This window comes from Arachis ipaensis, chromosome B5 (assembly GCF_059453495.1).
Source record: "Arachis ipaensis isolate K30076 ecotype BB chromosome B5, ASM5945349v1, whole genome shotgun sequence".
Classification (NCBI taxonomy): Eukaryota; Viridiplantae; Streptophyta; class Magnoliopsida; order Fabales; family Fabaceae; genus Arachis; species Arachis ipaensis.
In genome coordinates, this window is record NC_142440.1 from 139,980,861 (window position 1) to 140,005,825 (window position 24,965).

At 33.2% G+C, this 24,965-nt stretch overlaps 2 protein-coding genes and 1 pseudogene across 3 annotated transcripts; all 3 read right to left on the minus strand.

Annotated features, from left to right (window-relative positions):
* Positions 1-5,491: 5,491 nt before the first annotated feature.
* On the minus strand, positions 5,492-7,121 carry LOC148565960 (uncharacterized; annotated as a pseudogene).
* Positions 7,122-9,931: 2,810 nt separating this feature from the next.
* On the minus strand, positions 9,932-16,550 carry LOC107644121 (putative serine/threonine-protein kinase SIS8). 2 transcript variants are annotated; one of them, XM_088487729.1, is made up of 6 exons: positions 16,491-16,550; positions 15,037-15,091; positions 14,652-14,720; positions 13,530-13,579; positions 13,105-13,281; positions 9,932-10,664 (listed from the first exon to the last, which is right to left on the minus strand). In XM_088487729.1, exons 3-6 carry the CDS (start codon positions 14,694-14,696, stop codon positions 10,508-10,510), a joined length of 429 nt encoding a protein of 142 aa, XP_088343855.1. In that variant the 5' UTR covers positions 14,697-14,720; positions 15,037-15,091; positions 16,491-16,550; the 3' UTR covers positions 9,932-10,507. The 2 variants fall into 2 exon arrangements, with proteins under 2 accessions (XP_088343855.1, XP_088343856.1); XM_088487730.1 differs by lacking the exon at positions 16,491-16,550 and having other exon boundaries at positions 10,557-10,677; positions 15,037-15,172.
* Positions 16,415-24,701, minus strand: LOC110262519 (uncharacterized). The gene is made up of 6 exons (XM_088487728.1): positions 24,219-24,701; positions 23,121-23,205; positions 22,159-22,326; positions 20,918-21,308; positions 18,151-19,869; positions 16,415-16,548 (listed from the first exon to the last, which is right to left on the minus strand). Exon 5 carries the CDS (start codon positions 19,821-19,823, stop codon positions 18,162-18,164), a length of 1,662 nt encoding a protein of 553 aa, XP_088343854.1. The 5' UTR covers positions 19,824-19,869; positions 20,918-21,308; positions 22,159-22,326; positions 23,121-23,205; positions 24,219-24,701; the 3' UTR covers positions 16,415-16,548; positions 18,151-18,161.
* Between the last annotated feature and the right edge of the window lie 264 nt (positions 24,702-24,965).

The window sequence follows — 24,965 nt, forward strand, 5'->3', positions numbered from 1 at the left end:
ACTAAACTGGTTTGAGTTATTTTTCACAGCAAGATAAGAGTATTAATCCAAAGCAGCATCAACCAGTAGGAAAACAAAAAGAAAAAGAAAAAGAAAGCACGGATTTTAAAGAAGTGATTACTACACAGAAATTTCTATACACAAAATTCATGCCCCATAATTTGCACGCTATTTTGAGTTTTCTTACCATGAAAAATATGAAGCGTTGTCAGTATAGAGTAGAAGCAAAATGAGTCAAAGTTGAAATCCAAAAATTTTAGAATTAAAGGAATCCTAAGATTGAAAAGAGAAGAACTTGAAGGTTCCCAGAAGAAATAGTACCCTTGAAAGAAAAGCCACGTTCAACAAACAAAACCATAGCAGAACAAATTATCAAACAAAAAGCTCAATCAAACTTTCAGATAGAAAAAGATCTTCAAATCAGCTAACACATCATAAAAAAATTTGCCACACCTAAACAGAAAAAATTATAATTCCAATCTAGCAAACAAGAATAACACTCCATATATATGTTTGTCACGTAGTTCTTCTACCAGAGCAACCGAATAACAGTTTTTAAATTTATTGATTCGAAAGAAAGAATCACGAGTGGTTCAAAATTCTGTTAACTTCAAAGATTATCAACATAAGAAGAACAAACTTGTTTTATTGAAATCCAGAACAAAGCATCTAAATCAGCAGCTAAGTAAATCCACAATCCACAAATCTAAATACAATTCTATAACAGGAATAAGATAAAAATTCACAGCAAAAACATATCGAATCTTCTAGATAATGGATGAAATCTTGAAATCAAAAACCATTGAAAGCAACATGAATATGAAGAATATTAAAGCAAATATTCACAAAAACGAGGAAGATTGGAACTAGCTACAAGGCAGGAATCGTGAACCAAAACCGAAACTAAAGTCATTGCAAAAGCTAGTTCAAGAAAAGCTACCAAATAATAACTCAAGGTTGGGTACAAAGAAGAGGAAAGAGGTGTCAAGAATCGACAGATGACTCATGATGACAAGAACCAGAAGCCAAGAATGACAGAAAGACAAGGATGACATTCCTATAGGCCTCTGATAGTGCCACAATTTGTACAAATAGGCGCGCTTCTATTTATACAATTGTGATCCTACCATAGGACACTTGCTCCATATTACACAGATTAAACCTAAGCTCTGATACCACTTTGTCACGGCCCAAAATGAGCCATGATCAGTGCTCAGGAAATAATCCCCAAGCAAGCCTAACCGACTCAAATATAAGTTGAATAAGAAAATTACAAATATTTTAAATAAATTTACAATGTCTAAAATAAATAATTACATATTTTTAACAAACAAAAAATAAAATAAATATGGGTGGATCCTGCCTGTGACATATGGAGCAGATGACGTCTAAGAACTCAACAACGAATAGATACCCATTGCAGATCATTACTCTTGAATAGAAAGACTCACATAATCAAATATTTATTCCTGAAAAATATTTTTAGAAAAACGGAGTGAGTTTTACAACCCAGTGACTAGACAGTACATCTATAATTCACATGAGACCATATAAATATAATTTTAGTTAGAAGATAATAATTTATATAAATAAATGAATCAATAAGGGAGTTTTCATATAGAAATCAAATCAAAAGTCCACACTTGGGCGGCTCCACCTCTATGGGTAGCCCTTTCCTCTTGTGTGTCCTAACGGAATATCAGATCTAACGTGTGGCCTACACGTTAGGCTAGCAACACCCCTGCTAGCTGGAGTCTGAGTCAGATGCATCTAAGTTAACGTCATAACCGCCGTTAACTACGGTTTTTTAATACGAGCCTCCCAAACTAATTCAAAACATATAGTTTCAAATACAATAATTCTTTAATCTCTCAAATATATAAGGTATCGAATCAAATCAATCAGATAATACTTTTTTATCAGAAATATTTTCAAATCATACTTTTTCAATCATAGAAACATATTTCATAATTTCAAAGTCAATAAGTACTAACAAATACTTCAATGCTTCAAAAGTATATATTCGAGTAAAATCAAATGTTCTAAAATAATATAAAACTTCATCAAATATATATATAGTCTCATGTAAAATTTCTAAGATATGAACTTCATAAAAATATTTTTTTCAATTATAATAAATTAATTATTTTAATCAAATCAAAGTTCTTCAACAATAGTTTTATAAATGTAATTAGAAACTCAGAATAGCATAAACCAACAAAATTAACGGTTATAAATGTAAAGCCTATTCACAAATTGGTCCCAAGGGACCGAAGAAACCAAACCAGAGTGCCAAGGAAGGTTGAAGTAGAACGGAATGAAAGAGCACGAAATTTGGACCGAGGTAGTAGCAACAACTTCGATTTCTCACTGCAGCAACCTCAACAACAGCCCTAGTATCAATAACATAGAGCAACCCCAATAACAATGGCAGCGAATCTAATAGCCTACGGTGGTTTAAAACTAAGCAAAGATAAAAGGGACAACAAACATGATAGGATAGAGTCAATAATAGAGCTTTATGGCAAGACAAGGTAGAACAAGTTTAGTCTTACCAAAGGAAATAAGAGGATGGAGTATCAGCAGCTCCGGTGACCCCCCACCGGCAAGGACAGAACAGGCAGAAGCAAAGCTGAGCTAGGGCAAACTTGCAGAGGTTCCAACAGCGGCTTCCGGCGACGTCAGCGCGATCCCCGGTGACCAGAGGCACGGTGGCGCAGCTTGCGACAACGGCGGAGGCGTACCAGCTCCCCCTCCTCGCGAGACTCTCCTCTCTCTAGCCATTGTGTTTCTCTCTCTCTGAGAGCTCCTCTCTCTCTCTTCGAAGCCCCATACCTGCAGCCGCGACAGCAACAACGAAGCTCCCCTTCCAGCGGTAGGGACGGTCTCCAGGGACAGCACCTCCTCTCTCGCGCATCTTCCTTTCTCCTTCCCCCATTCCCTGTTTCGAACTCCTTCTCCCTCTCCCTACCTGATCCGCAGCAACGACGGCGACGTCCAGCCTCACCGGTGTCACCCCCTTCTCCCCCTCTTCTTCCTTTCTTCTCCCTTTCTGTTTTCTCTCGCCATTTTTCTTTCTTTCATTCTCAGCAGGGTATGTGTGTGTGTGTGTTAGGAGAGGGTTAGGGTTTAGAAAAGAGGTAAAGGGTAGTTTAGGTATTTTGATAAAATTAAAGGGTATATGTAAAATGTTTCAAAATATCTTGAGATGTTACATTATTTGTCTTTATGCTGATGACAGTAGCGAAAAGATTAATAACTATGTTTCACCTTAAAAAACTCAGAAAAATAGTATTAGTTATTGTGTCACTTTCAAAAAATAAAAAGGAATAGTATTTATGATTCTATTAGGTTAATGGCTCAATCGTAACTTGCTACATACCTTTTTTTAAAGGTAAGAACAAGATAAAAGCATAACATACAAATTAGTAGGCTAGTGAAAAAACTCTTTGGTATCCTTACTATTTTTCTGTTACAGTCAAATTACTGAATTATTTCTCATCAATTTATTCAATAATTTATTTTTCTTAAAATCAATTCATTTTTATTTCTTTTTCCCCTATTATGTGAAATGAAGATTATTTCGAACAATATTTTTAACTTCATTCATTTTCTAATTGAAAATATCAAATGTATTTTTTTTCAAATATATAATTTTTAAATGTAACTAAGATAACAAAATATATATAAAAATAAAAAATCAAACAGTACCAAATCATACTTGATTCCAGCATAATTCTTTTATACCTCCCCAAAAAAAAGAGAGAGCATTTCGCCTAATAAGCCATCGAGATAAGTGAAAAAGCATTACAAGAACCAATCAAAGCCGTTGCAGAAACACAATAGACCTAACAACAACAAATTAACAATCTCAGCAATAAAGGGTACAAAGATATAAATGGAACAAAACTAAAAGTGCAAAGCTTGATCTTACACAAACAGCTGCACAACACCTGCCTCGAACTACCTTAACACCGCCCAACTGCATATGTGCATGTCAGCGAAATGAACTTGTGAATGTCAAGCCATTTCAAATTTTCAATCCAATATGATCAATGTAATATCTATATCTCGTATAGTCTAAGCCAGTAATATTCAGTGTCTACCTACTAGACTTAGATGCTTTCCAGTACATAAAGACTTAGATGCTTGGGCCCTATTACTGTAGTATGTTGCATTCTTGCTGCTTAGTTTAATGGCATCTGAATAAAATCCAATGGCTTTCTGCTACTGCTTGCCCTTGTAAACTAGTTATTTTATATTTCCACCTTCAAAAAAAAAAAAACTCAAAAAGACAATGATAAATGCCATTTTTTCAAAATTTTTAATGTCAATTTTTTTTTCTGAAAAAAAAAAAAAAACAAACAAATGGACCAATGCTTTTCATGATAACTCCAAGAACGTTTCAAATGAATCAATTGATCTATGGTGGAGCCAGCATAAAGATGAAAGTTATCAAGCCATCAACCTACAAGTTTAGCTCAGCTAACAAATGAAAATACTCTCTACTGAACAATTCCTATCATATAAAATTACCATAATTGTTTCATTAAAACCAGATTTGATCACATAATTGTTTCTTAACACAATATTTTAGCTTTAATGAGATTCCAACTTAAAAGCCCGAATATACCACCAAAGTTTCTCATTTTAATTGTAAAGTTTATAGGTTTATTATTTTTCTTAACATGATTATATGGGAACATACAATTCATGATAGAGTATTCCAACTTTTTTGAGCATTAACCTGTGCAAATGTTTCTTGCTACTCTTTGGGGTGCTTGTAGATTGCGCAAGAGGCTAGTGTTTGATCAAAATCATTTGGCTTTGAAGTTTGAATCAGTAACTTTTTTTATCAAGTTGATTGCTTTGGTACAACATGCTTCGGGTATAACTGCATGAACACAGAAAAATGAGAAGATGTTTACAAAATAACATTAGATTTCATCTAAGGCTACATCAGACAGTATGCTGCTGCATGGGAGTTTACTTTAAATATGGGGGAAATGAAAAGATCGAAAGACAATAAGAGTGCAGGGAAGCTTCACAACTAACAAGGATTCCCTTTGAATGATGAAAATCACAACCATTTCAGCTTAGGAATAAATTAACATCAATGCACATATATAATTACGAAAACAAAAAGGGAAATAATGATAGATCCGACAAGCCACATATAACAGCCATCTAGTCACCGAAAATGCCATAAAATAAGCAACTACAAAGAAAACACTTAGGTGTGGGTGAAGCAGAATAAAGAATCACAATCGTGTGAAGATCTACAAGCATTAATATGGAATCGAACGATGATCGAGAACAAAACACAAGTTAAAAAGAAAGAGATACAAACAACATTTTGTGATGTCTAACAAGAAGAATCTCACCAACTTTTATCCTTGCAATAGGCCTCTGGATATCATTTCACGAAGAAGTTTCTCCGCTTTATCATTTTCACCTTTTTCAAACAGAGCACGAATGATTGTTTCATAAGTCACAGCATTTGGTAAGCAACCATCGTCTTCCATTTTTGCCATGAGTGCCAATGCTTCATGAAGCAGACCCTCTTTGCGAAGCCCATTGATCATAATGGTGTATGTCCGCACATTTGGACGATAGCCTTTAATGGAAAGATCTTGAAATATCTCTTTTGCCTTTTTAATTCTTCCACTTTTGCACAAGCCATCTATAAGTATGTTGTATGTATATATATTCGGATCAATGCCACTCTCTTTCATTTGATTGAATAACATAAGTGCCTTGTCATGTTGTTTGATATTGAACAAAGCATCCATCAAAGAACTGTAAGTGACTATATTAGCAGGTTGACCTCGATCATGCATCTTTTCAAGAAGCTCCAAGGCACAAAGGATTCTCCTTGATTTTCCCAAGCCATCAATTAGAGTACTGTAAGTTACCGTGTTAGGAACCAAGTTCTTGCGACGCATCTCTTCGAAGAGATCCAAGGCGTCATCGATCATTTTACTCTTACAAAAGCCATTAATCATGATATTGTAACTCCGAACATTAGGAAACGCTCTACTCTCGGCCATTGTGTTGAATACATATTTTGCCTAACCAAACAATATCCGTCCATTAAGCAGTTATAAGTAACGACATCTGGTTTCACACCATGTTTTGTCATCACAGCCAACACATTCTTAGCATCTTTGATCTTTCCTTCCTTGCATAGCCCATCGATCAAAATACTATAGGTATGAACATCTGGAGTAATGTTTCTAAGCACCATATCACTTAACAAATCAATGACTTCCTTATATTGACCCACAAGACACAATCCATAAATTAGAGCGTTGTAGGTGATAACATCGGGAGAAATTCGCTAAGCAAGCATTTCAGAGAATAAATGAAACGCATGACTTACAAGTGTATCCTTGCAGAGGCTATCAATAATTGCGCTGTACATGAAGACATCAGGAGCAATGCCATGCCGTGGGATCTTTCTCAACACTTGAATAGCAGCTGATGTGTGTCCGGTCTTACAGAGCCCATTGATCAAGGTCCCATAAGTGACTTGATTAAACTGAAATCCATGAGCCAGCACTCTGTCATGAAAGCGCACTGCTTTTTCAACACTACCACAGAGACAGAGACCTTTCAGGATTGTTGTCAATGTTATGGTATCAGGCTGAAAACCCATCCTGAAAATCTTGGCCAATACAGAGAAAGCAAGCGTCATACGACCCATGCCGCAACAACAATTAATTACGATGCTCAAAGTAACTACGCTGGGCGCGATTCCCCTGATTTGCAATTGCTGAAAAAGGGAAACGGCGGCGTGGAAATGCTTCGTCTTGGAAAGGGATCCCAAAATCTTGTTAAATTGGATGATGGGAGGAGTACGACGCATAGAGAGCATGCGAGTGAAGGAATCAACAGCTTCATCAACTTGGCGAGTGGATGCGGGCACAGAATGAGAGTGAAGGGATGAGATTGAAAATGAAGAGGAAGCGAAGGAAACAAGATTAGGGATTTTGAGAAGAGAATACCTAAAAATCAAAGTGATCTTTGAGGTTGAGGATGACAACATTTGAGTGATTCGCACATTCGTTAAGTTTGAGGTTGTGCTCTCTGCTCTCTGCTCCAAGACGTAGACAACTTGTTGTCTCTGCGGAAATACTTCTCTCAATTTTAAATTATAACATAAAAATATAAATAATTAAAATTTTTGGTTAAATTACAGTTACTCCCTACAATTTTAGTGAAATTGTAAATTGGTTTTTACAGTTTAAAAATTTGTAATTAAGTGCCTGAAAAAAATTAAAATTTATAATTGGGTTCCTACTGTTCAAACACCATTTGATTTAACAGAATATTCGATAGCATATTCACCCCTTGAACATGTGAGTTGCATGTGCAATAGCTAGAATTACAAATGACTCCTTATTTCTTTCTTCCAAATTTTGTAATGACAAAAAATTCCATTGAGACCCTTCGTTATCTTCGCGCTTCATCTCCAGTAGAATATGTCTCTGCTCATGCTTCCCTTCCATCGTTGGAATTAATCGTCGAGTGTGGTTCGAACTGTGTGGAGTTGCTGACTGATTGACATTATTGACAGTTGAAGAGTAAAATTTGCAAGAGAGCAACATTAAAACAGGTAAGAGTTCCTAACCCCTAAGGCTGTGAATTGAATGTTATGATTTGACTCCTTTTTTTATTTTTATTTTTCCAGTAGAGGTTAGAGTATTTACTGTATTTAGGATTTTTCTGATAAATCTTTTTTTTTTTGGTAGTGATGGGAGATTCTGTGTTTACTAATGATCTCCACCATGGTGGTCAGATGGTTAGTAGGAAAGGAGGGAAAGAATACCTTGGTGGAATGGTAGTGGAAGGGTTGCAGTTTGAGTTAGATGAGTGGTTATTACAAGAAATTGTTGCAGCGCTGAAAGAAATTGGATACACAGACAATGCTAAAATTTGGTGGAATAAACCTGGAGTTGCATTGAAGGATAGTTTTAGGGAGTTGAAGCCTGATGGAGATGCAATGAGAATGAGTAAGTTTGTAGTGGAACAAGAGACTAAACACTGCCATGTGTATACGGTTAATGGATGTAGACAAGAAAATGGGGTTGAGATAATCTCAAATGATGAGGACTATATATCTTCTGATGGTGAGTACAGTGGTAATAATTTAGTTGAAATAGAAGTGGTAAGTCAATCAGAGTCTTCAAGTGAAGATAACAGGTTTGATGACAGTGCTGACGATGGTGATCATGAGGATCATTTTGACTTTGACGTTGAAGAAGAAAACCAACAAGGTCAGCATCCAAATGCCTTTGGAGGTAACAGTGGCTCATTAGGAACAGATGATAATAATATTGGTGTGAGAGTTGGTGTGAAAAATAACACAGGAGGGGTGGGTGAAGATGGAGCAGAAATTGATGTTGGAGATATTTCTTTGGGTTATGATACAAAGTCATTGGACAACTATGATGAAAATTCTGATGAGCCTGTAAGAAGAAAGAGGTATCCTAGAGAAGCTGACATGAGTGTTGATTATGAGTTTTGGTTGGGGACTGAGTTTAAGTCTATTGCTGAGTTTAAGGAGGCTATTAAGAAATATGCATTGTTGAATGGGAGGGACATTAGATATGTCAAGAACGATCAGGTTAGATGTAGAGTCAAATGCAAAGATTTAAGAGGAGAGTATCCATGGATGTATTTGCAAGTAAAGTAGAAAAATCTGGTTGTGTTAGATGAAGACATTGAAGAGCAAGCACACTTGTGGGAGGAATTACAGTGGCCGTCTTGCGTCCAGCAATTGGATTGCAAAGAAAATCACCAATAACTTAAGTAGAGGAGAAGATATGAAGTTGGGTACTGTAATTCAAACAATTCAAGATAAATATATGACAAATATATCTGTGTAGAAGGCTTGTTGGGCAAGAAGAAAGGGAAGGGAAGTTGTGCAAGGGAAGGTAGTGCAGCAATATGGTAGGATCAGAGATTACAGTGTAAAGGTACTGAGAGCAAATCCTAGATCGACATTGAAGCTGAAGTTGGATAGACCCTGTCCAATAATCCAACCAAGGTTTGTGCGAATGTACATGTGTCTCGATGCTGTGAAGAAAGGGTTCCTGGCTGCTTGTAGGCCTATTATAGGATTGGATGGTTGCCATCTGAAGGATGATCATGGACAACAATTATTGGTTGCTGTAGGCAGAGACCCTAATGATAACTACTTTTCCCTGGCAGTTGCAACAATAGAGACAAAGACTAAAGATTCATGGGCCTGGTTCTTGGAGTTGCTACTTCAGGACATTGGAGACTTCACAAATAAGAAATGAGTCTTTATGTCAGACCAGCAAAAGACAAGATAGCTAAGTTTAGTTTTCTATGAATTTATTTTTTTAATTTTCTATGAATTTCATTCTTACTTCAGGAGACCATTGATCTCTTGGCAGGGGCTGCTTCAAGTATTTCATGAAATGCTCCAACAAGGTCCACAGCTCCACCACTGCCTAAGACAAAAAATTTTGGTGTAAGGCGCAGTGGAAGACTTAAGATAGGTGTGAGAAAGCCAAAAGCTGGACCAAATGAAACCATAGACCTCACAGAAGATTAGTTTTTTTTTTAAGGTTTAGGACTAAGTTGTATTAGTTTTTTGGCTGTGGCTATGAACTTTATTATACCCTATGTCCATGCAAGTTCAGTGGCTTATGAACCACTTTTGTCGAACACTATTTAGGATGCTTGTTTTGTTTTACTGCTTTTGTTATGTTTAGCGTGTGGCTTGCTATCTTGGAGAGGCCACTTTGACTATTATTTAATATGAATGTTAACTACTTTACTCTGTATTTTGTTTACTAGAACTTTTTGCAAAGGGATGATATGAATGCAAACAATTTTTCATAATCACTTGTAATTGATAAAAAAAGATTATTACATTCAGCATTAAACACTACACAAATACACTGCAGATACACTTTTTTTCCTAACTCATCAAACTCAGTTAAACCAATACACTGCAAATATTACCACCAACACACAAGTCAATATCATTTTCTGTAATTATTTTTGCTTCTTCATGTCACTCTCCATTCTTCCAATTTGTTGTTGGAGCAATGTAAAATAAGAATATAATCTTCCTACACTTGCTTCCATGCGTCCTATCTCTATATTTAATCTATCTATCTTTCTTTCTTGTGCCTTTATTAGTGCAGCATTCATAGATTCATCCAACCTTACAAAATCTCTAGCATGTTTTGAGCTCCCCTGCGTTTTATTTCTTTGTTGGGTGCATTCAGATTGAGCCCCAGCCTTGTCTTTTTCATCAATCCATTCAAAAAACTTGCATCCTCTACTGGGATAGGATATAAATCTTCTATTAGGATTCATCACAGTACTGGAGGTTCGAAGTATCAGCAGATCTCTACAAAAGCAATGAGTCCTTCTCCCCTTTTCCATCACCTCTTACTCTCCATCAATCCACTCAAAAAAATTACACTTTGGTAATTTACAACAAGCAACAAATCTCCTACCTAGGCTATTCATACACGATGACGACGAGAGCACCACCACCTCTTCCCCCACAGAAGCATTGATGTCTTCTCTTGTTCATACTCCTGGATGTTGAGCTTCCTTCGGACAACTGGTTTGGGTCCATTACAACTCGAAAAACTCCTTCAACCCTAACAAGGATACTGGACACAGATACTGGAAATACGTTATGAGAAATCGTTATCTTCTCTTTCAAATTGACTCTTTAGAACATTGATTCATAAGGACATTCTAGTAAAATAACAATATTTAACGTTTTCATTCATGCTAAACGTTAGTGGGGACCCAATTACAAATTTTTAAACTGTAAGGACCAATTTGCAATTTCACTGAAACTGTAGAGACTAACTGTATAATTTAACCTTTTTTATTTTATATTACTCGATAAATAATTAAATTATTATATTCAAAATTTATTAATTAAGTATTTTTGTTAAAAATATTATTATATAATCTAAATTTTTATCAAAATATTTGTGAAATTTAATTTCTCAATTTTATATAATCTAACTTTTTATTTAATTATTGTTAGTTAATTTATCGACGAAAACAGGGTTAGATCCCAAAACTTTTTTCAATACAAATATCAGTTTCTATAATTGCATTAGCCGCCACATTATAATATTATTCATGCATAAAGTTTTTTTTTCTTACAATAAACTAATATATAGGAAAAGTCAACTAATAAAACAAATTTATAAAAATGAACTTGCTATGTGTAACCTACGTTATACATATTAAATAAATCAAAAAATTAAATTTTACAAATATTTTAAAAAAAATTATATTATATAATAATATTTTTAACAAAAGTAGTTAGTAAATAAGTTTAAATATAATAATCTAATTATTTGTCAAGTAATATAAAATAAAATTTAATTATTTTATATTTTTATATTAGAATTTAAAATATTATTTTAATATAATTTTTTAATATTATAAAAATTTTATTGCATAATAAATTAATCTTAATGAATAAAAAATACTTATATTTTTATTTATTTAAAAATAAAATATTATATTATTATTTAAAATATTGTAATTTAAAGATATTTATTTATGTACTATGATATTGTGTATTTATTAGAATCCATAAATGTTCCTCTTTTATATTAGTCTTTGATTTTTATTTAATGAAATTTGATGGTTTATATAAATATGGCACATCTAATGTGTACAAAGTTGTTGTACTCATTTTAAATATATCTGACTTTTTATTATATCACATTTTCTTTACTTCTTTTTTTTCACTTAAAACTCACTGATAAAATTGATGTAAATTTGTTAGTAAAAATTTTTTAGATAATTTAATACATTTGATTAAATTATTATTTTATAATTTTTAATTATTAATTTTGTATGAAAATAACTGTATGTAAATAATTATATGTAGTTATTTTTATATGAAATAGATATTTAAAAATTATTAGATAAGTTAACAAATTTAATTAAATCATCATCTAATATTTTTATTTATTAATTTCATATAAAACCAACTCCATGTAAATCTATTTTATAACATGAATTAAGAAAAACAAATTAAAAAGAGACACTCTACTATACAAATTAAAATTATATATAGAGAGTATAAATTCTTTTTATAGTTATTTTTTATTATTTTATTATTGTTCAAAATATAAGTCCTAACTTTCTCAATCTCTCTTTCATCCCATAAAAAAAAATTTATAAACTTACATTTTTATCATATAATTCACTATTAAAAAGATATATTTTTCTCTGTTACTACAATTAATGTGTTGGAATTGGCTTCTTAATCACTTTTCTTAAAAAAAAGAAAGGTTGACTAAACTATCGAAAAATTCATAATTAATCCACCAAAAAAGTAATTTTAAAAGATAAAAAGAATTTAACTTTAATATACAAAAAATATAAATTATGTATTTTTGTTTAATTATATAATTCTCTTAAATAACTATTCATATAATAATTATACAAAATCATTATTTTTATAGATATAACAACACGTAATTAAATATTTGTATATAATTAAATACTAAAGCACTTTTATACTTTCTTTTTTCATCAAATTTAAAACCAAAAGATAATAATTTTACGAATTTGATAAAAATATAAACAATATTATTTTTTACAGCAAGAAGGGTGAAGGGTGAAGGGTGACTGGGTGAAGAAGTTAGACACTTAGACTATTCGAAAGGTTCCTAAAGCTTAAACATTTGCAAGGGCATCCCTATATATGCCGAAATATTTTCAACAAATCCCTATAGTCTAGAAGTTTTTAATTAAGTCCATATACTGTACAAATATTTTTCAACCAAGTCTTCTAGTTTAAAAATTGTGTAATCAAACCCCTATTATGCATAATCTTTAGAGGAAACAACGAGTCGTCATTACAGGGATTTGTTGAAACTGGCTTGCACATTGTAAGGATTTTTTATTACAAGAATGGTTATATTGAAACAAAATTGTACCTTGGCAAGATCAAATGTGTATTTCCTTTCATGTGATTATTCATATTCGATAGAACAAGTGGTTTTCAGAATGCTATAAGCAAGAGTTCTGATATCTTAGAACAAGGATAAAATGATTGAAGAGTACACTCACGTCTTCCAGCATTGCTTGATAATATCCATGATAGCAGGCTCCATATCATCTGGAATGACAAGGCGACAATGCTGGAAACCGACAGCACCCACAACTTGCATCGGATTCATTCCACCCCAGGGCTGTTGCAAAGTAGAGAGCTCCCATAATATGACTCCAAAGCTATAAACATCGCACCTGGATATCCAATCACCACTTGTTATAATCATAAAATTATGAACAGCTTAAAAGGGTGGCAACATCAATGAGAAGAACCACGAGACAACAAAGCCAAAGAACAATAGTTATATGTAATAAAAATTCCAATTTATTTTTCTCTATGCTAGATGATTCAGGTTAGAGAGGAACACAGACTATGAAATTCTCCTCCACAAGCAAAATAAAGAAAAAAATTAATGATGAAAACCAATGATAACTGAGCTTACTTTTCATTTGAAGGTTCATTTCTTAACACTTCAGGCGCCATCCACTCGGCCTGCAACATGTTATAAAAAATGAATGTATTGCAATGCCAAACAAAGGCTTAGCAGCAAAACTAAATACGTGCAGAATACCGGAGCTGATCATACATATGAAAGACAGGAGTTTGAGGTAGAGATGAAAAGCATGTAGTTAACTAAGGCCCCATTTGGCAATTATCAGAGGACACAGACCTATTTGAAAAGGAGACATAGAGAAATGCACAAAGTTTCTCTTCTCTAAGACAAAATTTGTGCAATTATCTCTATCTACCTGTCTTTATATTTATTTTTTCAGAAAGGCAGAAACTCGTACCAAACAACAACTTTAGTAAATTTAATTATAACAAGCAAAATTCAACAGTTTCATGTTTAGGCCTCAACAAAATTAAGAAAGATTTCCTCATTTGTTACCAAAAACCATTCATCGTAGTAGAGTGAATTGGTAAAGTCTAGAGAAGAGTTACAAGTTAGTTATGAAAGAACTGTTGGCTGTGAGAACAGTGCCAGCTACGATAGGACAGCTGTTAGTTACAGCTTTCATAACTAACTTAAGAATGAACGGACTGTTGTACCTTTTGTACTATCTTGCACAGCAAGCTACTCTTCTCTATACATAAGCACAGATTAGTGATAAGCTCACTAGTAATGCAGATCATAAATGTCTTATCTTTCTCTCTGAATTTTCTTTTCTTTCTCACTCTGTGTTTTCCTCCTTCTCTCATTCTCCCAAACCTTATTTAATCGACATTTTCTTGGCCTATAGAACTAGTAATTGTATTATAAATTGAACATAACAAAAGCCGAGGCTAAAGATAGGTATTCATCATCACAAAAGAATTAATATAACATCCCAAACATAATGAATTTTAAACGGCAAGAAGCTCCTGGTTTTCCAAATTTTTTGTTAAAAGATAATAGCAAATGCCTCCATTTGTGTATGTTTATATATCTTCAAAAGAATATAAAGCACAATGGAAAAAAATATGCAGCAAAATGTAGAGCAAGAACATGAAAGAACGAATAATTCGGAAGGCAGAGGGTATGACACAGTATTTGAGCTTAGAAATGAGGATTATGACAGCTTACTGTTCCTGCAGTTGCTCTGGAAGAAAGGAATGTACTGTGCTTCATTCTTGATAAGCCAAAATCACATACCTATTCAAAAGAAAAAAGAAAGGGTGAAAAAAAAAAATTAAACCATATCTGCAGGTAGCATTCAGCATGCTATCAACCATATTCTATCTTGTTTGAGATCAATTCATTTTATGTTTATTAGTGCAGTCTGAAGAGTGATTTTTGTGAAAGTAGCTATTATTCACTTCCATCCAAAACTGATTTTGAAGCTTAACATCCAATCATCCAATGGTGGGTTCAACTAGAAATCAAATATGCTGAGAAAATATTAAATCAACTGTCTCGCAATTATTTCAAATGGACAAGCTGAAATCCAAGTATAAAGGAAAATTCATACTAGAGAACTTCAATGTTGTCTTTGCCATGCTGCAACTTAACATGCTTGCATGCACCTAGCAATCAGTAACCATGGAACAAAGATGAAAATGTCAAGAATCCAAAATATTCAACCACCAATGCAAGGTCAATATCAGTTTCATGAAATAAGTTAATCAGCACTTAAGCAGAGTTCAACTTTTGATATTCAAAGATATTCTTCAAGAAGAAATGCAATTTCAAACTGTACAACATTGTTTCACTTTTAATTCTTTATTCTAACCCCAATCATCACTGCAAAGAAGATTTAGAAAACCCAAAGAAACAGGTGTAGAAACAATTGTACTTGGACTTAGAATCCCCAAATCTTTTGTGACAGGTGTAGCTAATAACAGACAACAAAACTCCGAACCATGTTTTAATAATAAAAGATTTTCAACATGATTTTAAACAAGAACAATATAATAATCCCTATATAGGATTTTTCAATGAGAAATAATGAAATAATTCAACCAAGCATTAACTGCTGAGTAACATTAATTATGAAAATGAACAAAGGTTTTAAGAAAACATTAATTACAAGTAAGATTAATTATGAAAATCAACATAATGTACATATTTTCAATTGATTTCTAAGAATTACAGCTGAGTAATATTAATTATGAAAATGAACAAAGGCTTTAAGATAATTCATATTTGAACCATAGTAGACAAATTCCTAGAAATTCCTTCTTGCACAGCCCCTTTTTTTTTCTTGAAAAATCAAGTGTAATCACATACTTTGTATACAGGTTTCTTCAGCTGTGATCAGATTTTGAAAAATAACAAAATGTTGAAATTGTCAACCAAAAAAAGTGGGGTCATGCATTTAGTAGATGTATTTGTTTTAAAGACGGCAGTGAAAATCATATATCTATGTCATTAATATTGCCACAGCATATCTTTTAGAAGAATTCTAGGAAGATTTAGTCAAATAAAGCATAGTTGCTCATCAGACCAATCATGAGCTCTTAATTACTATCAAGAAATCTTAAGCACAGTTACAACTATGAATATCCGCCGAAACAGAATGCATGATAGCCATGGTAACAGACTCAAAAATGAGCCAATAACACAAGTTCAAAATTAATTCAAAAACATAGAAATAACCAAAATCAAGGTGATAGTGAGTTCATGGCATTTCCCAAATCCTCCAACACAATAGATATAAAATTTACCAAGTACTGTACAAATTTTGACAACGAAAAGTTTATTAATTTTAATTGATTTATTTCTCCTATTGTCTTTTCAATAAGCCTCTAATAATCATTTCATGAAGATATTTCAGCACTTGATCATTTTCAACCTTTTTTCAACAGAGCACGAATATTTGTTTAAATTACAGTATCCGGAGAGCAACCATTGTCTTCCATTTCAATTTTTTCTTCTGCTCCAAGGTAGAACCACAACTTCTCAATGACATAAAAGTTAAATTACCTGTGCCTACAAATGGTAGAACCTGAAAAGAACTCCATTGCAGATTGCATAACGAAAACTGAAAAAATAAATAAATAAATAAATAATACTATTCAACTTGTGCTCCCATTTTGTATATCAGTGAAAATGAACAAAGAATTGGTTAACTATATTAAAATTTTCCCTTTCTGTAGAGTCTGAAACAACTCTTGATGACAGAGCCATCTTCTTGTTGATGAACATGCAATATCCGAAACACATTGTATATTCATATACTCTTACCATACAGCAAAATTATGCCCTTTGCAGTAATAAATGTTTATTTGGAGTACTGTTTGCTTAAGTCTAAAACTGTTTTACGCAGCACGAACCACACAAGTTAGCATGGAAGTATATAAATGAAGAACCTAATTATAATGCAAAGATTGACTTTGCAAAGTTTATAGCAACATCAATATTTTATCCGTTTGAGATGAAGTGATTTTTGTTTGGGTTTCATGAAAAAAGTGATTTTTGAAGTTTAAAATCCAGTGAGTATGATTCTGAAGAATTCTAGTGTCTCGCAATTGATTCCGAAATCAAAGTATAAAGGAAAATTCACACTAGAGAGCTTCAACATAGTTTGGATTAATATAAAGCCAATTAAATTTATACATATAACACGGTGGATTGGTATTTACCCATCTGATTGAAAGTAAATAAATACAACAATTATGCAAAGAAATTCACTAAATAAAATCAACTGCAATTCCAAAGAATTCTATATTGTTTCACTTTTAACACCCCCATCACAACACCACATAACAAAACTCCAAGCCAGTAACTTCGTTTAAAATGCTAATAAACAGAGACTTAAGAGACACTGGAGTATTGTCTAAACAAGAAATAATGAGGTAATTTATCTAAGAATTAACAGAAAAACATTCTCCGAAAAAGTATTTCATAATGTACATATTTTCAGCAGAAGCAATTTCCAAGCAATACAATTGAGTAGTATTAATTAAGAAAATGGCCACAAATTTTGAGATAACTGAACCATATTAACCTTGACTCAATGTTGCTTAGGTTGATGAAAAGAGGGGACATGCATTCGAGAAGGTGGGTTTCTTTTTAAGATGGAAGTGAAAACTATATAGCCTAAGAATAAATACTTAATACCTACTTAAATTTCCTTTTACAACAATTCCCGGAGGATTTAATCAAATAAACAATAGCTCATGGTTGCTTATGATAAAAACAGTGATAGGAATTATTTTGATATATATATATATCTATATATATATATATATATACAGTACCTACAAAGATACGGAAAAATAACTTGCACAACAGAATAGCAGAGAACAAACAACAAAACAAAATATTCAATCTTTTTAGTTTTGCTTAGTTTGTAGCGTGATAAATATATGATCTCATAGAATAACAGTAAAGAACACTCCATTGCAATAAAGAGATCTTAAACACTAAATCTATAAGCTATATCTAGGAATATCATCTAAAGAATCAATAAAATAATGGAATTAAAAAGGATAATAGCAATTGCAAAAATCGAAAGTGCAAAATTAATTGATGTTATGGCATTGCCAAAGTCCTCTGACCCAACAGACACAGAATTCACAGAACTATGATACATATTCAGCAACAATGAGATGTAATTTCAATTTGAATTCATGTATATTACCTTTTTTTTTATCAATTCAATAAGCCTCTAGCAACCATTTCCCGAAGAAGTTTCTCTGCCATGTCATTCTCATCTTTTTCAAACAAAGCACCAATAATAGTTTCAAAAGTCACAGCATCTGGTAAGCAACCATTGCCTTCCATTTTTGACAAGAGTGCCAATGCTTCTTCAAACAAGCCCTCTTTGCAGAGCCCATTGATCATAATATTGTATGTCCTCACATTTGGAGGATAGTCTTTAACGGAAAGATCTTGAAAAATCGCTGTTGCATCTGTAAGTCTTCCACCTTTGCATAGGCCATCAATAAGTATATTGAACGTGCATATATCTGGATCAATGCCACTCTCTTTCATTTGCTTGAATAACATAAGTGCCTTGTCAACTTGTTTGATATTGAACATCCCATCCAACAAGGAATTGTAAGTGACTACATCTGTGGGTTGACCTCTTTCATGCATCTCGACAAGAAGCTCTAAAGCACAAGAGATTCTCTTCGATTTGCTCAAGCCATCAATAAGAGTGTTGTAAGTTACTGTGTTTGGAACCAAGTACTTACGACGCATTTCTTCAAAGAGATTCAAGGCTTCATCGACCCTTTTACTTTTGCACAAGCCATTAATCATGGTATTGTAACTTTGAACATTGGGTGACACTCTACTTTGGGCCATTGTGTTGAATATATATTTTGCCTTATTTACCTGATTCACCAAACAATATCCATCCATTAAGCTGGTATAAGTAACCACATCTGGTTTCACACCATGTTTTGCCATTACAGCCAATACACTCTTAGCATCTTTGATCTTTCCTTCCTTGCATAGCCCATCGATCAAAATACTATAGGTACGAACATCTGGAGTAATGTTTCTAAGCACCATATCACTTAACAAATCAATGGCTTCCTTATATTGACCTTCAAGACACAATCCGAAAATGAGAGAACTGTATGTGATAACATCGGGAGAAATTCCCTTAGCAAGCATTTCAGAGAATAAATGAAAAGCCTGACTTACAAGTGTATCCTTGCAGAGGCTATCAATAATTGCGCTGTACATGAAGACATCAGGAGCAATGCCATACCGTGGGATGTTTCTCAACACTTGAATAGCAGCTGATGTGTGTCCGGTCTTACAGAGGCCATTGATCAAGGTCCCATAAGTGACTTGATTAAAGTGAAATCCATGAGCCAGCACTCTGTCATGAAAGCGCACTGCTTTTTCAACACTGCCACAGAGAAAGAGGCCTTTAACGAGTGTATTCAATGTTACCGTATCAGGTTGATAATCCATTCTGAAAATCTTGGCCAATACAGAGAAAGCAAGCGTCATACGACCCATGCCGCAACAACAATTAATTACGATGCTCAAAGTAACTACGCTGGGCGCGATTCCCCTGATTTGCAATTGCTGAAAAAGGGAAACGGCGGCGTGGAAATGCTTCGTCTTGGAAAGGGATCCCAAAATCTTGTTAAATTGGATGATGGGAGGAGTACGACGCATAGAGAGCATGCGAGTGAAGGAATCAACAGCTTCATCAAGCGATTGGGGCTGAGAGTGAGAGTGTAGGGATGAAGTTGAAGGGAAGCAAAGACGGAGAGCAGAGTGGGAAACAGAATTTGGGATTTGAAGAGCACACCTTAACATTATTGGTGAGAATGAGAACAATGATAACATTCTTGCAATGAAGGAGAGTAGGGTAAAAAGGAAGAGTGCTTTCCACCTGAGAGAGTGAGGGTAGTATCAAGCTTGTTCGAGGTTATTTGTTTAATTGTTTGATTTGTTTCAACTTTTATTATTTTACTAGTCCAAGCGCTGAGGCATTGGATCACATACTCTATTTCCATAAATAAGTTCATTTTTTTTAATATTTACATTTCATAATATCAAATTGAAATGCCCATTTGTGTATAGAAATTATATGTATAATTTTGATGTCTTTTTTTTTTTCACAATATCAATCGATAACAATATGAACAATACCACTAACTAATAATAATTAAAAAAAAAATAATTACAAACATAGATTTTGTTGTTAAAGGCAATTTTATTTTTTATATTCACTGTTTAATTATTATAATATATAGAGATTGTAGAAATTTTATTTTTATTAGGCTTGTGAAAATAGAATATCCTTATACAAAATGTTTAACTAATTTAGTTTATCAACTCGGATAATAATCAAAATCTTAATTAATAATACAAATTTTAAAAGACAACAATTTTTACGATACTAATAGAAATACCCTAAAACTTAATAAATATAAATATTATTTGAAAATAATAAAGATAACCACCAAAATTATTTTAATATTTTTCAAACAATATTTTTAAATTTAATAATATATGACTTTATTAACATAATAAACTTAGGTTATTATATATTTAGTCTCCTTATCTAAAATAAATTATGGGTTAGTTAACATGTGTCCTAATTTTTAAGGGTATGTGATAAGCTTGTTATTAGTGAAAAGTTTTATTGAAAATATAAATATTCAAGTTTTATTGAAAATATAAATATTAAAAAATACTTATTTATAAATTATTTACTCAAAAAATATTGAACAATACAAAAAAGTGTATAATATCCCCTGAATGCTCTTGCAATACAAAAATGGTAAAACAAAGGCGAAAAAATAAAATGGTAAAACAAAAAGAAAAAAATAAAATCAAAATCAACTACTATTCTTCTCTCTTCATAAGAAATCTACATAAAAAAATAAGAACTCATAGCGTATAGTTCAACTTTAAGAATCAAGTATAATTATTACCATTAAACTTAGTGTGTATAGAAAAATCCTTTATGCTTGTAATCTCTTCATATATTTGGAAAATTCATATAGAACAAACTCTATGGATGGTGGCACATGAAGCCATAATTCGGTATGGCTACGCAATCCAGTTGTTGCTGCTGCATGAGCCCTGGCCTGAGCTTGAAGATGCTGACAAGCTGTGTACATCCTGAGGCTTGTAGCCATTGCAAAAACAGCAAGCACAATGCAAGCCGTAACTTCAAGCATACTTACACATAGTTATGATACTAATCGATACCAAATCAAAATGCTACAGAAACCTTTTGATTACCCACAATAGCTAAATTCTTACTTACAATAAAATAATGTGTCATCTGAGGAGAGTTCAGCAGCATGAATAGCATAATAACTGAATGACAAATCAAATACAGGTTTAAAAACTACAATGACTAAGCAGCAAAGCATTAGCTACAACAGTAATTAGATTACCTATGGTAAGAAAAGCCAGAGAATTGGTATTAATTGGCACTTTATTTAGATTAAATCATATATATAATAACATGTATGTATCATGTATGTCAGACGTGCCAACTAAGCTTTTCTCCTAACTATGCATGCATTCTTATTCAATTTAATATGCTTATAAGTTATAAATTATATATAACGACCAATAGCTGCGAATGAATGAATTAATGCTTCTTCTTGAAGAAAATCCCTGCGGCAGACAAGGAAATGATTCTAAATTGAAAGCTGACAATATTGAATTTTTTTTTATTATGTGCTCTCAGCCACAAACCAAGCCATTTTCTTTTTATTTTTTTCCTTCCACTTACAAAGTTGGTAGTTCTATTAGATAGATTTGATATAAAACTTCAAAACTACATGAGAAAGTGGGGCATTAACCACAGTCCTCATCACTTAGCTTGTCATAAAAAAAATGTTTGGAAGATTGTAAAAATCTAAACTAATACTAGCTATAGCTTAGCTTCTTATCTTATTTTATACTATATATGTATATATATATATATATATATATATTCTCTGAGCTTGAAGATGCTGACAAGCTGTGTACATCCTCAAGCTTGTAGCCATTGCAAAAACAGCAGGCACAAGTCCAATATATGCGAGAACTTTGAATTCTATCATAGTTGATTTTATCCAAGGACAGCTAACATATAAAGTGTTTTCAATACTAATTATGTTATTATCATTAAGCTAGTGATTATGAAATTATATTGAGTTTAAGAATAAAGCATCACCTGTATGAGCAGTTCAGTTCTTAGCCGTCTACTTGCTTCATGTTCGCTGCGTGCTTCACCGCGTTGACTAATGAGTAATGATTGCATCAATTTCATCAAGAAATATGGTTGAGGGGGCATGGCGTCTTGCAAGCTCAAATAACACATTTATCAACTTCTCAGAATCACCTGCAATCTAAAATAAATTTTGTAAATGTGCATGCCCAGTTGCCCACTATTTATAAACTAAACAGAGAAGAACAAGGAGCAATTTGAAAGATCTTTCTCTTCCTTACAAGATAGAGGCAATTTAATCCAAACGAAGGAGGAATCTAGGCATTCAAATGAAGCAATGTCATCTAAAATACAAGAATAATTCTATATCCTCCTAAGGAATTCTCCTAACAGTCTTCATAATTGTCAAACAAGGAAAAATATTTGAATGCTCTGAAAATGTATTTAGTAACTTAAAAAAAAAGTATGTTTAAAAAAAACACTTTGCTTGTTTTAGAAGGATTATTTGGAGGACATTGCAAAGCTCATAACAAATATATACACACTCTTTCTTTCAATCCAAATCATCCCTAATATACCAAGTGGCCATTTTGAGCTCCTGGCACTCTGAATATAATATATGATGTGAGTGCCTGTGTGTACATATTTGGCTAAGTAACAGAGGATGACAACAGTACCATGTCTTTTCTGAACCAAATAGGATATGAGATTAATTAACAAGATCCAGGCCACTTGTTGCATCATACTATTTCATCAACAATAGTTAGTTGTATCACCTTGTAGAAAAGATTAGTCTATCTTCTTGTTCGGGGAAACAGAATTGCAGTGTTATTCTTTGCAACCAAGATATTTAAATCACTTCTTGAGAAAATGAACACTGCAGACTTATAAGTATTATACATAAACTACAATACAAAAGAAAAATATGAACTTTGGAAAAAAGGGGGAAAGAGTTATGAGTAACATGCCTCGCCATTTGCACACAACAGATGATGCTGAAATATTTAAAAATGTAGTCTGGCACTCTGTTGCAACAGCCTTTGCAAGCATTGTCTGCATCATTCAAATTAAAGTTATATAACTTTCAACAGTTTAAATAAAACATGGATATCCAGAAAAACTGTATTTTTATGTCAAAAGAATTTAGTTTAATTTGAGAGTAAGATTTTATTTCACTAAAAAATAACAATCTCTTACAATTTTAGTAGATACTGAGGATGAAATCCCTATACAATTTAGGAGAAATATTAATACAAACCTTTCATGTCCATGGTGGGCCAAAAGAAAAACCATATATAAACTAGAGATTTAAGTGAAAAATTACTGAGTTTAAAAATTAACTCAAAAGAGTGAACTACCAAGCAATTATAAAGATTGTAGTCATAAGAACTTAATTACCCACTGCCATATCCCCAAGCCTAAATACGACTAAATCTTGGAAACAGAAATTAAATCTTTTTCTTCACATCTTTGACTAAATTCAACTTCTATTCAATATATACAGGCATGCCGCATGCATTCAAATGGCTTAGTCTTAAAAACAATATTTTGCTCAAAGAACTCCTGGCAGATTTTCCAAATGCAGACACATTTTTCTAATAACATGATGGTTCTATGGAGGAAAAACAAAATTCTTCCCCGATACACTTGCCTACATTGCTACAGACTTCCAAGTGTTTTGAATATTGTTCCGATCAATATTGTGAACTATATTCAAAACACTTGGCATGCAAAAGCATAAACACTACAAAATAGCACTAACAAGCATTCTTTGCAACACCAATTCAAAATTCAGCACCATGACATGAAAAATCAGCAGCATTCGCAGTGACTCAGCAAAGTATCAGTCAATCAATCCAAACAAATTGAAATTCAAACTCAAGAAGCTCTTAACAGCATGTTTAACTATGTATAAACTAACACTAATTCTAATAAGAAAATCCTAATTCTAACCTAAACTCAACTAACAGCAGCAAACGATGCTAACCAAATCAAATTAACACTAGAATCAACATATAACTAATCCTAAATTAACTAAAACAAAGAAGAAAATGTGATCTGAGAACCTGAGTCGAAGGACAGAGCAAGAACTCAGGAGAAAGGGATGCAGTGGCAGTGACTAGCCGCTGCTGCGTCTGAACTCGCTGGAACTAGAGTGGCTCTGTTCTGATTCTGCGACTAGGAATGAGGAAGGCAGGGGCGAGCTAGAGAGCCACAGTGCGAGGTTGTGAGGAGGGGAAGAAGATGGTCGCGGCGGCACTGGATGGTAGCCGGTGGTGAGACAGAGAAGGCAGGAGATAGGGGAAAAGAAAGAGAGAAAAGGTTTTCGCGGTGGTTGTTCGTGGTGGTTCTGTGGTTCTGACGGAGAGGGGGGGGTGATGATCGATGGTGGCGCTGCGTGGGTGGTCGAAGAGAAGCTAGGCTAGGGTTAGGGCTGACAATATATACCCTACGCGCAGGTATCCAACGGGGACTAACCCATTCGGTAGGATCGTCTAGGATAAAGTGCGAATTTGCTTGTGGGTAGGATAGGGCACGGGTTTAGGGTATACCGTACTCTATCCTACCTTACCCACACTCCTAATATATTATATAATATATATGTAAAAGTTATGTATGTAGTGAAAAAAGTGATTATTGAATTCATAATCTTTCTCTTATAAAAACTTGAAATAACCATTAAGCTAATTGATGATTATATTATTTGTAATTTTATGTTGAATTTTTTTAAGATTTTATTTAGGGATGTCCATGGATCGGATCGTATCCGCAGATTCGCGGTAAATATCCGCATGCCATCCGAAAATTGCGGA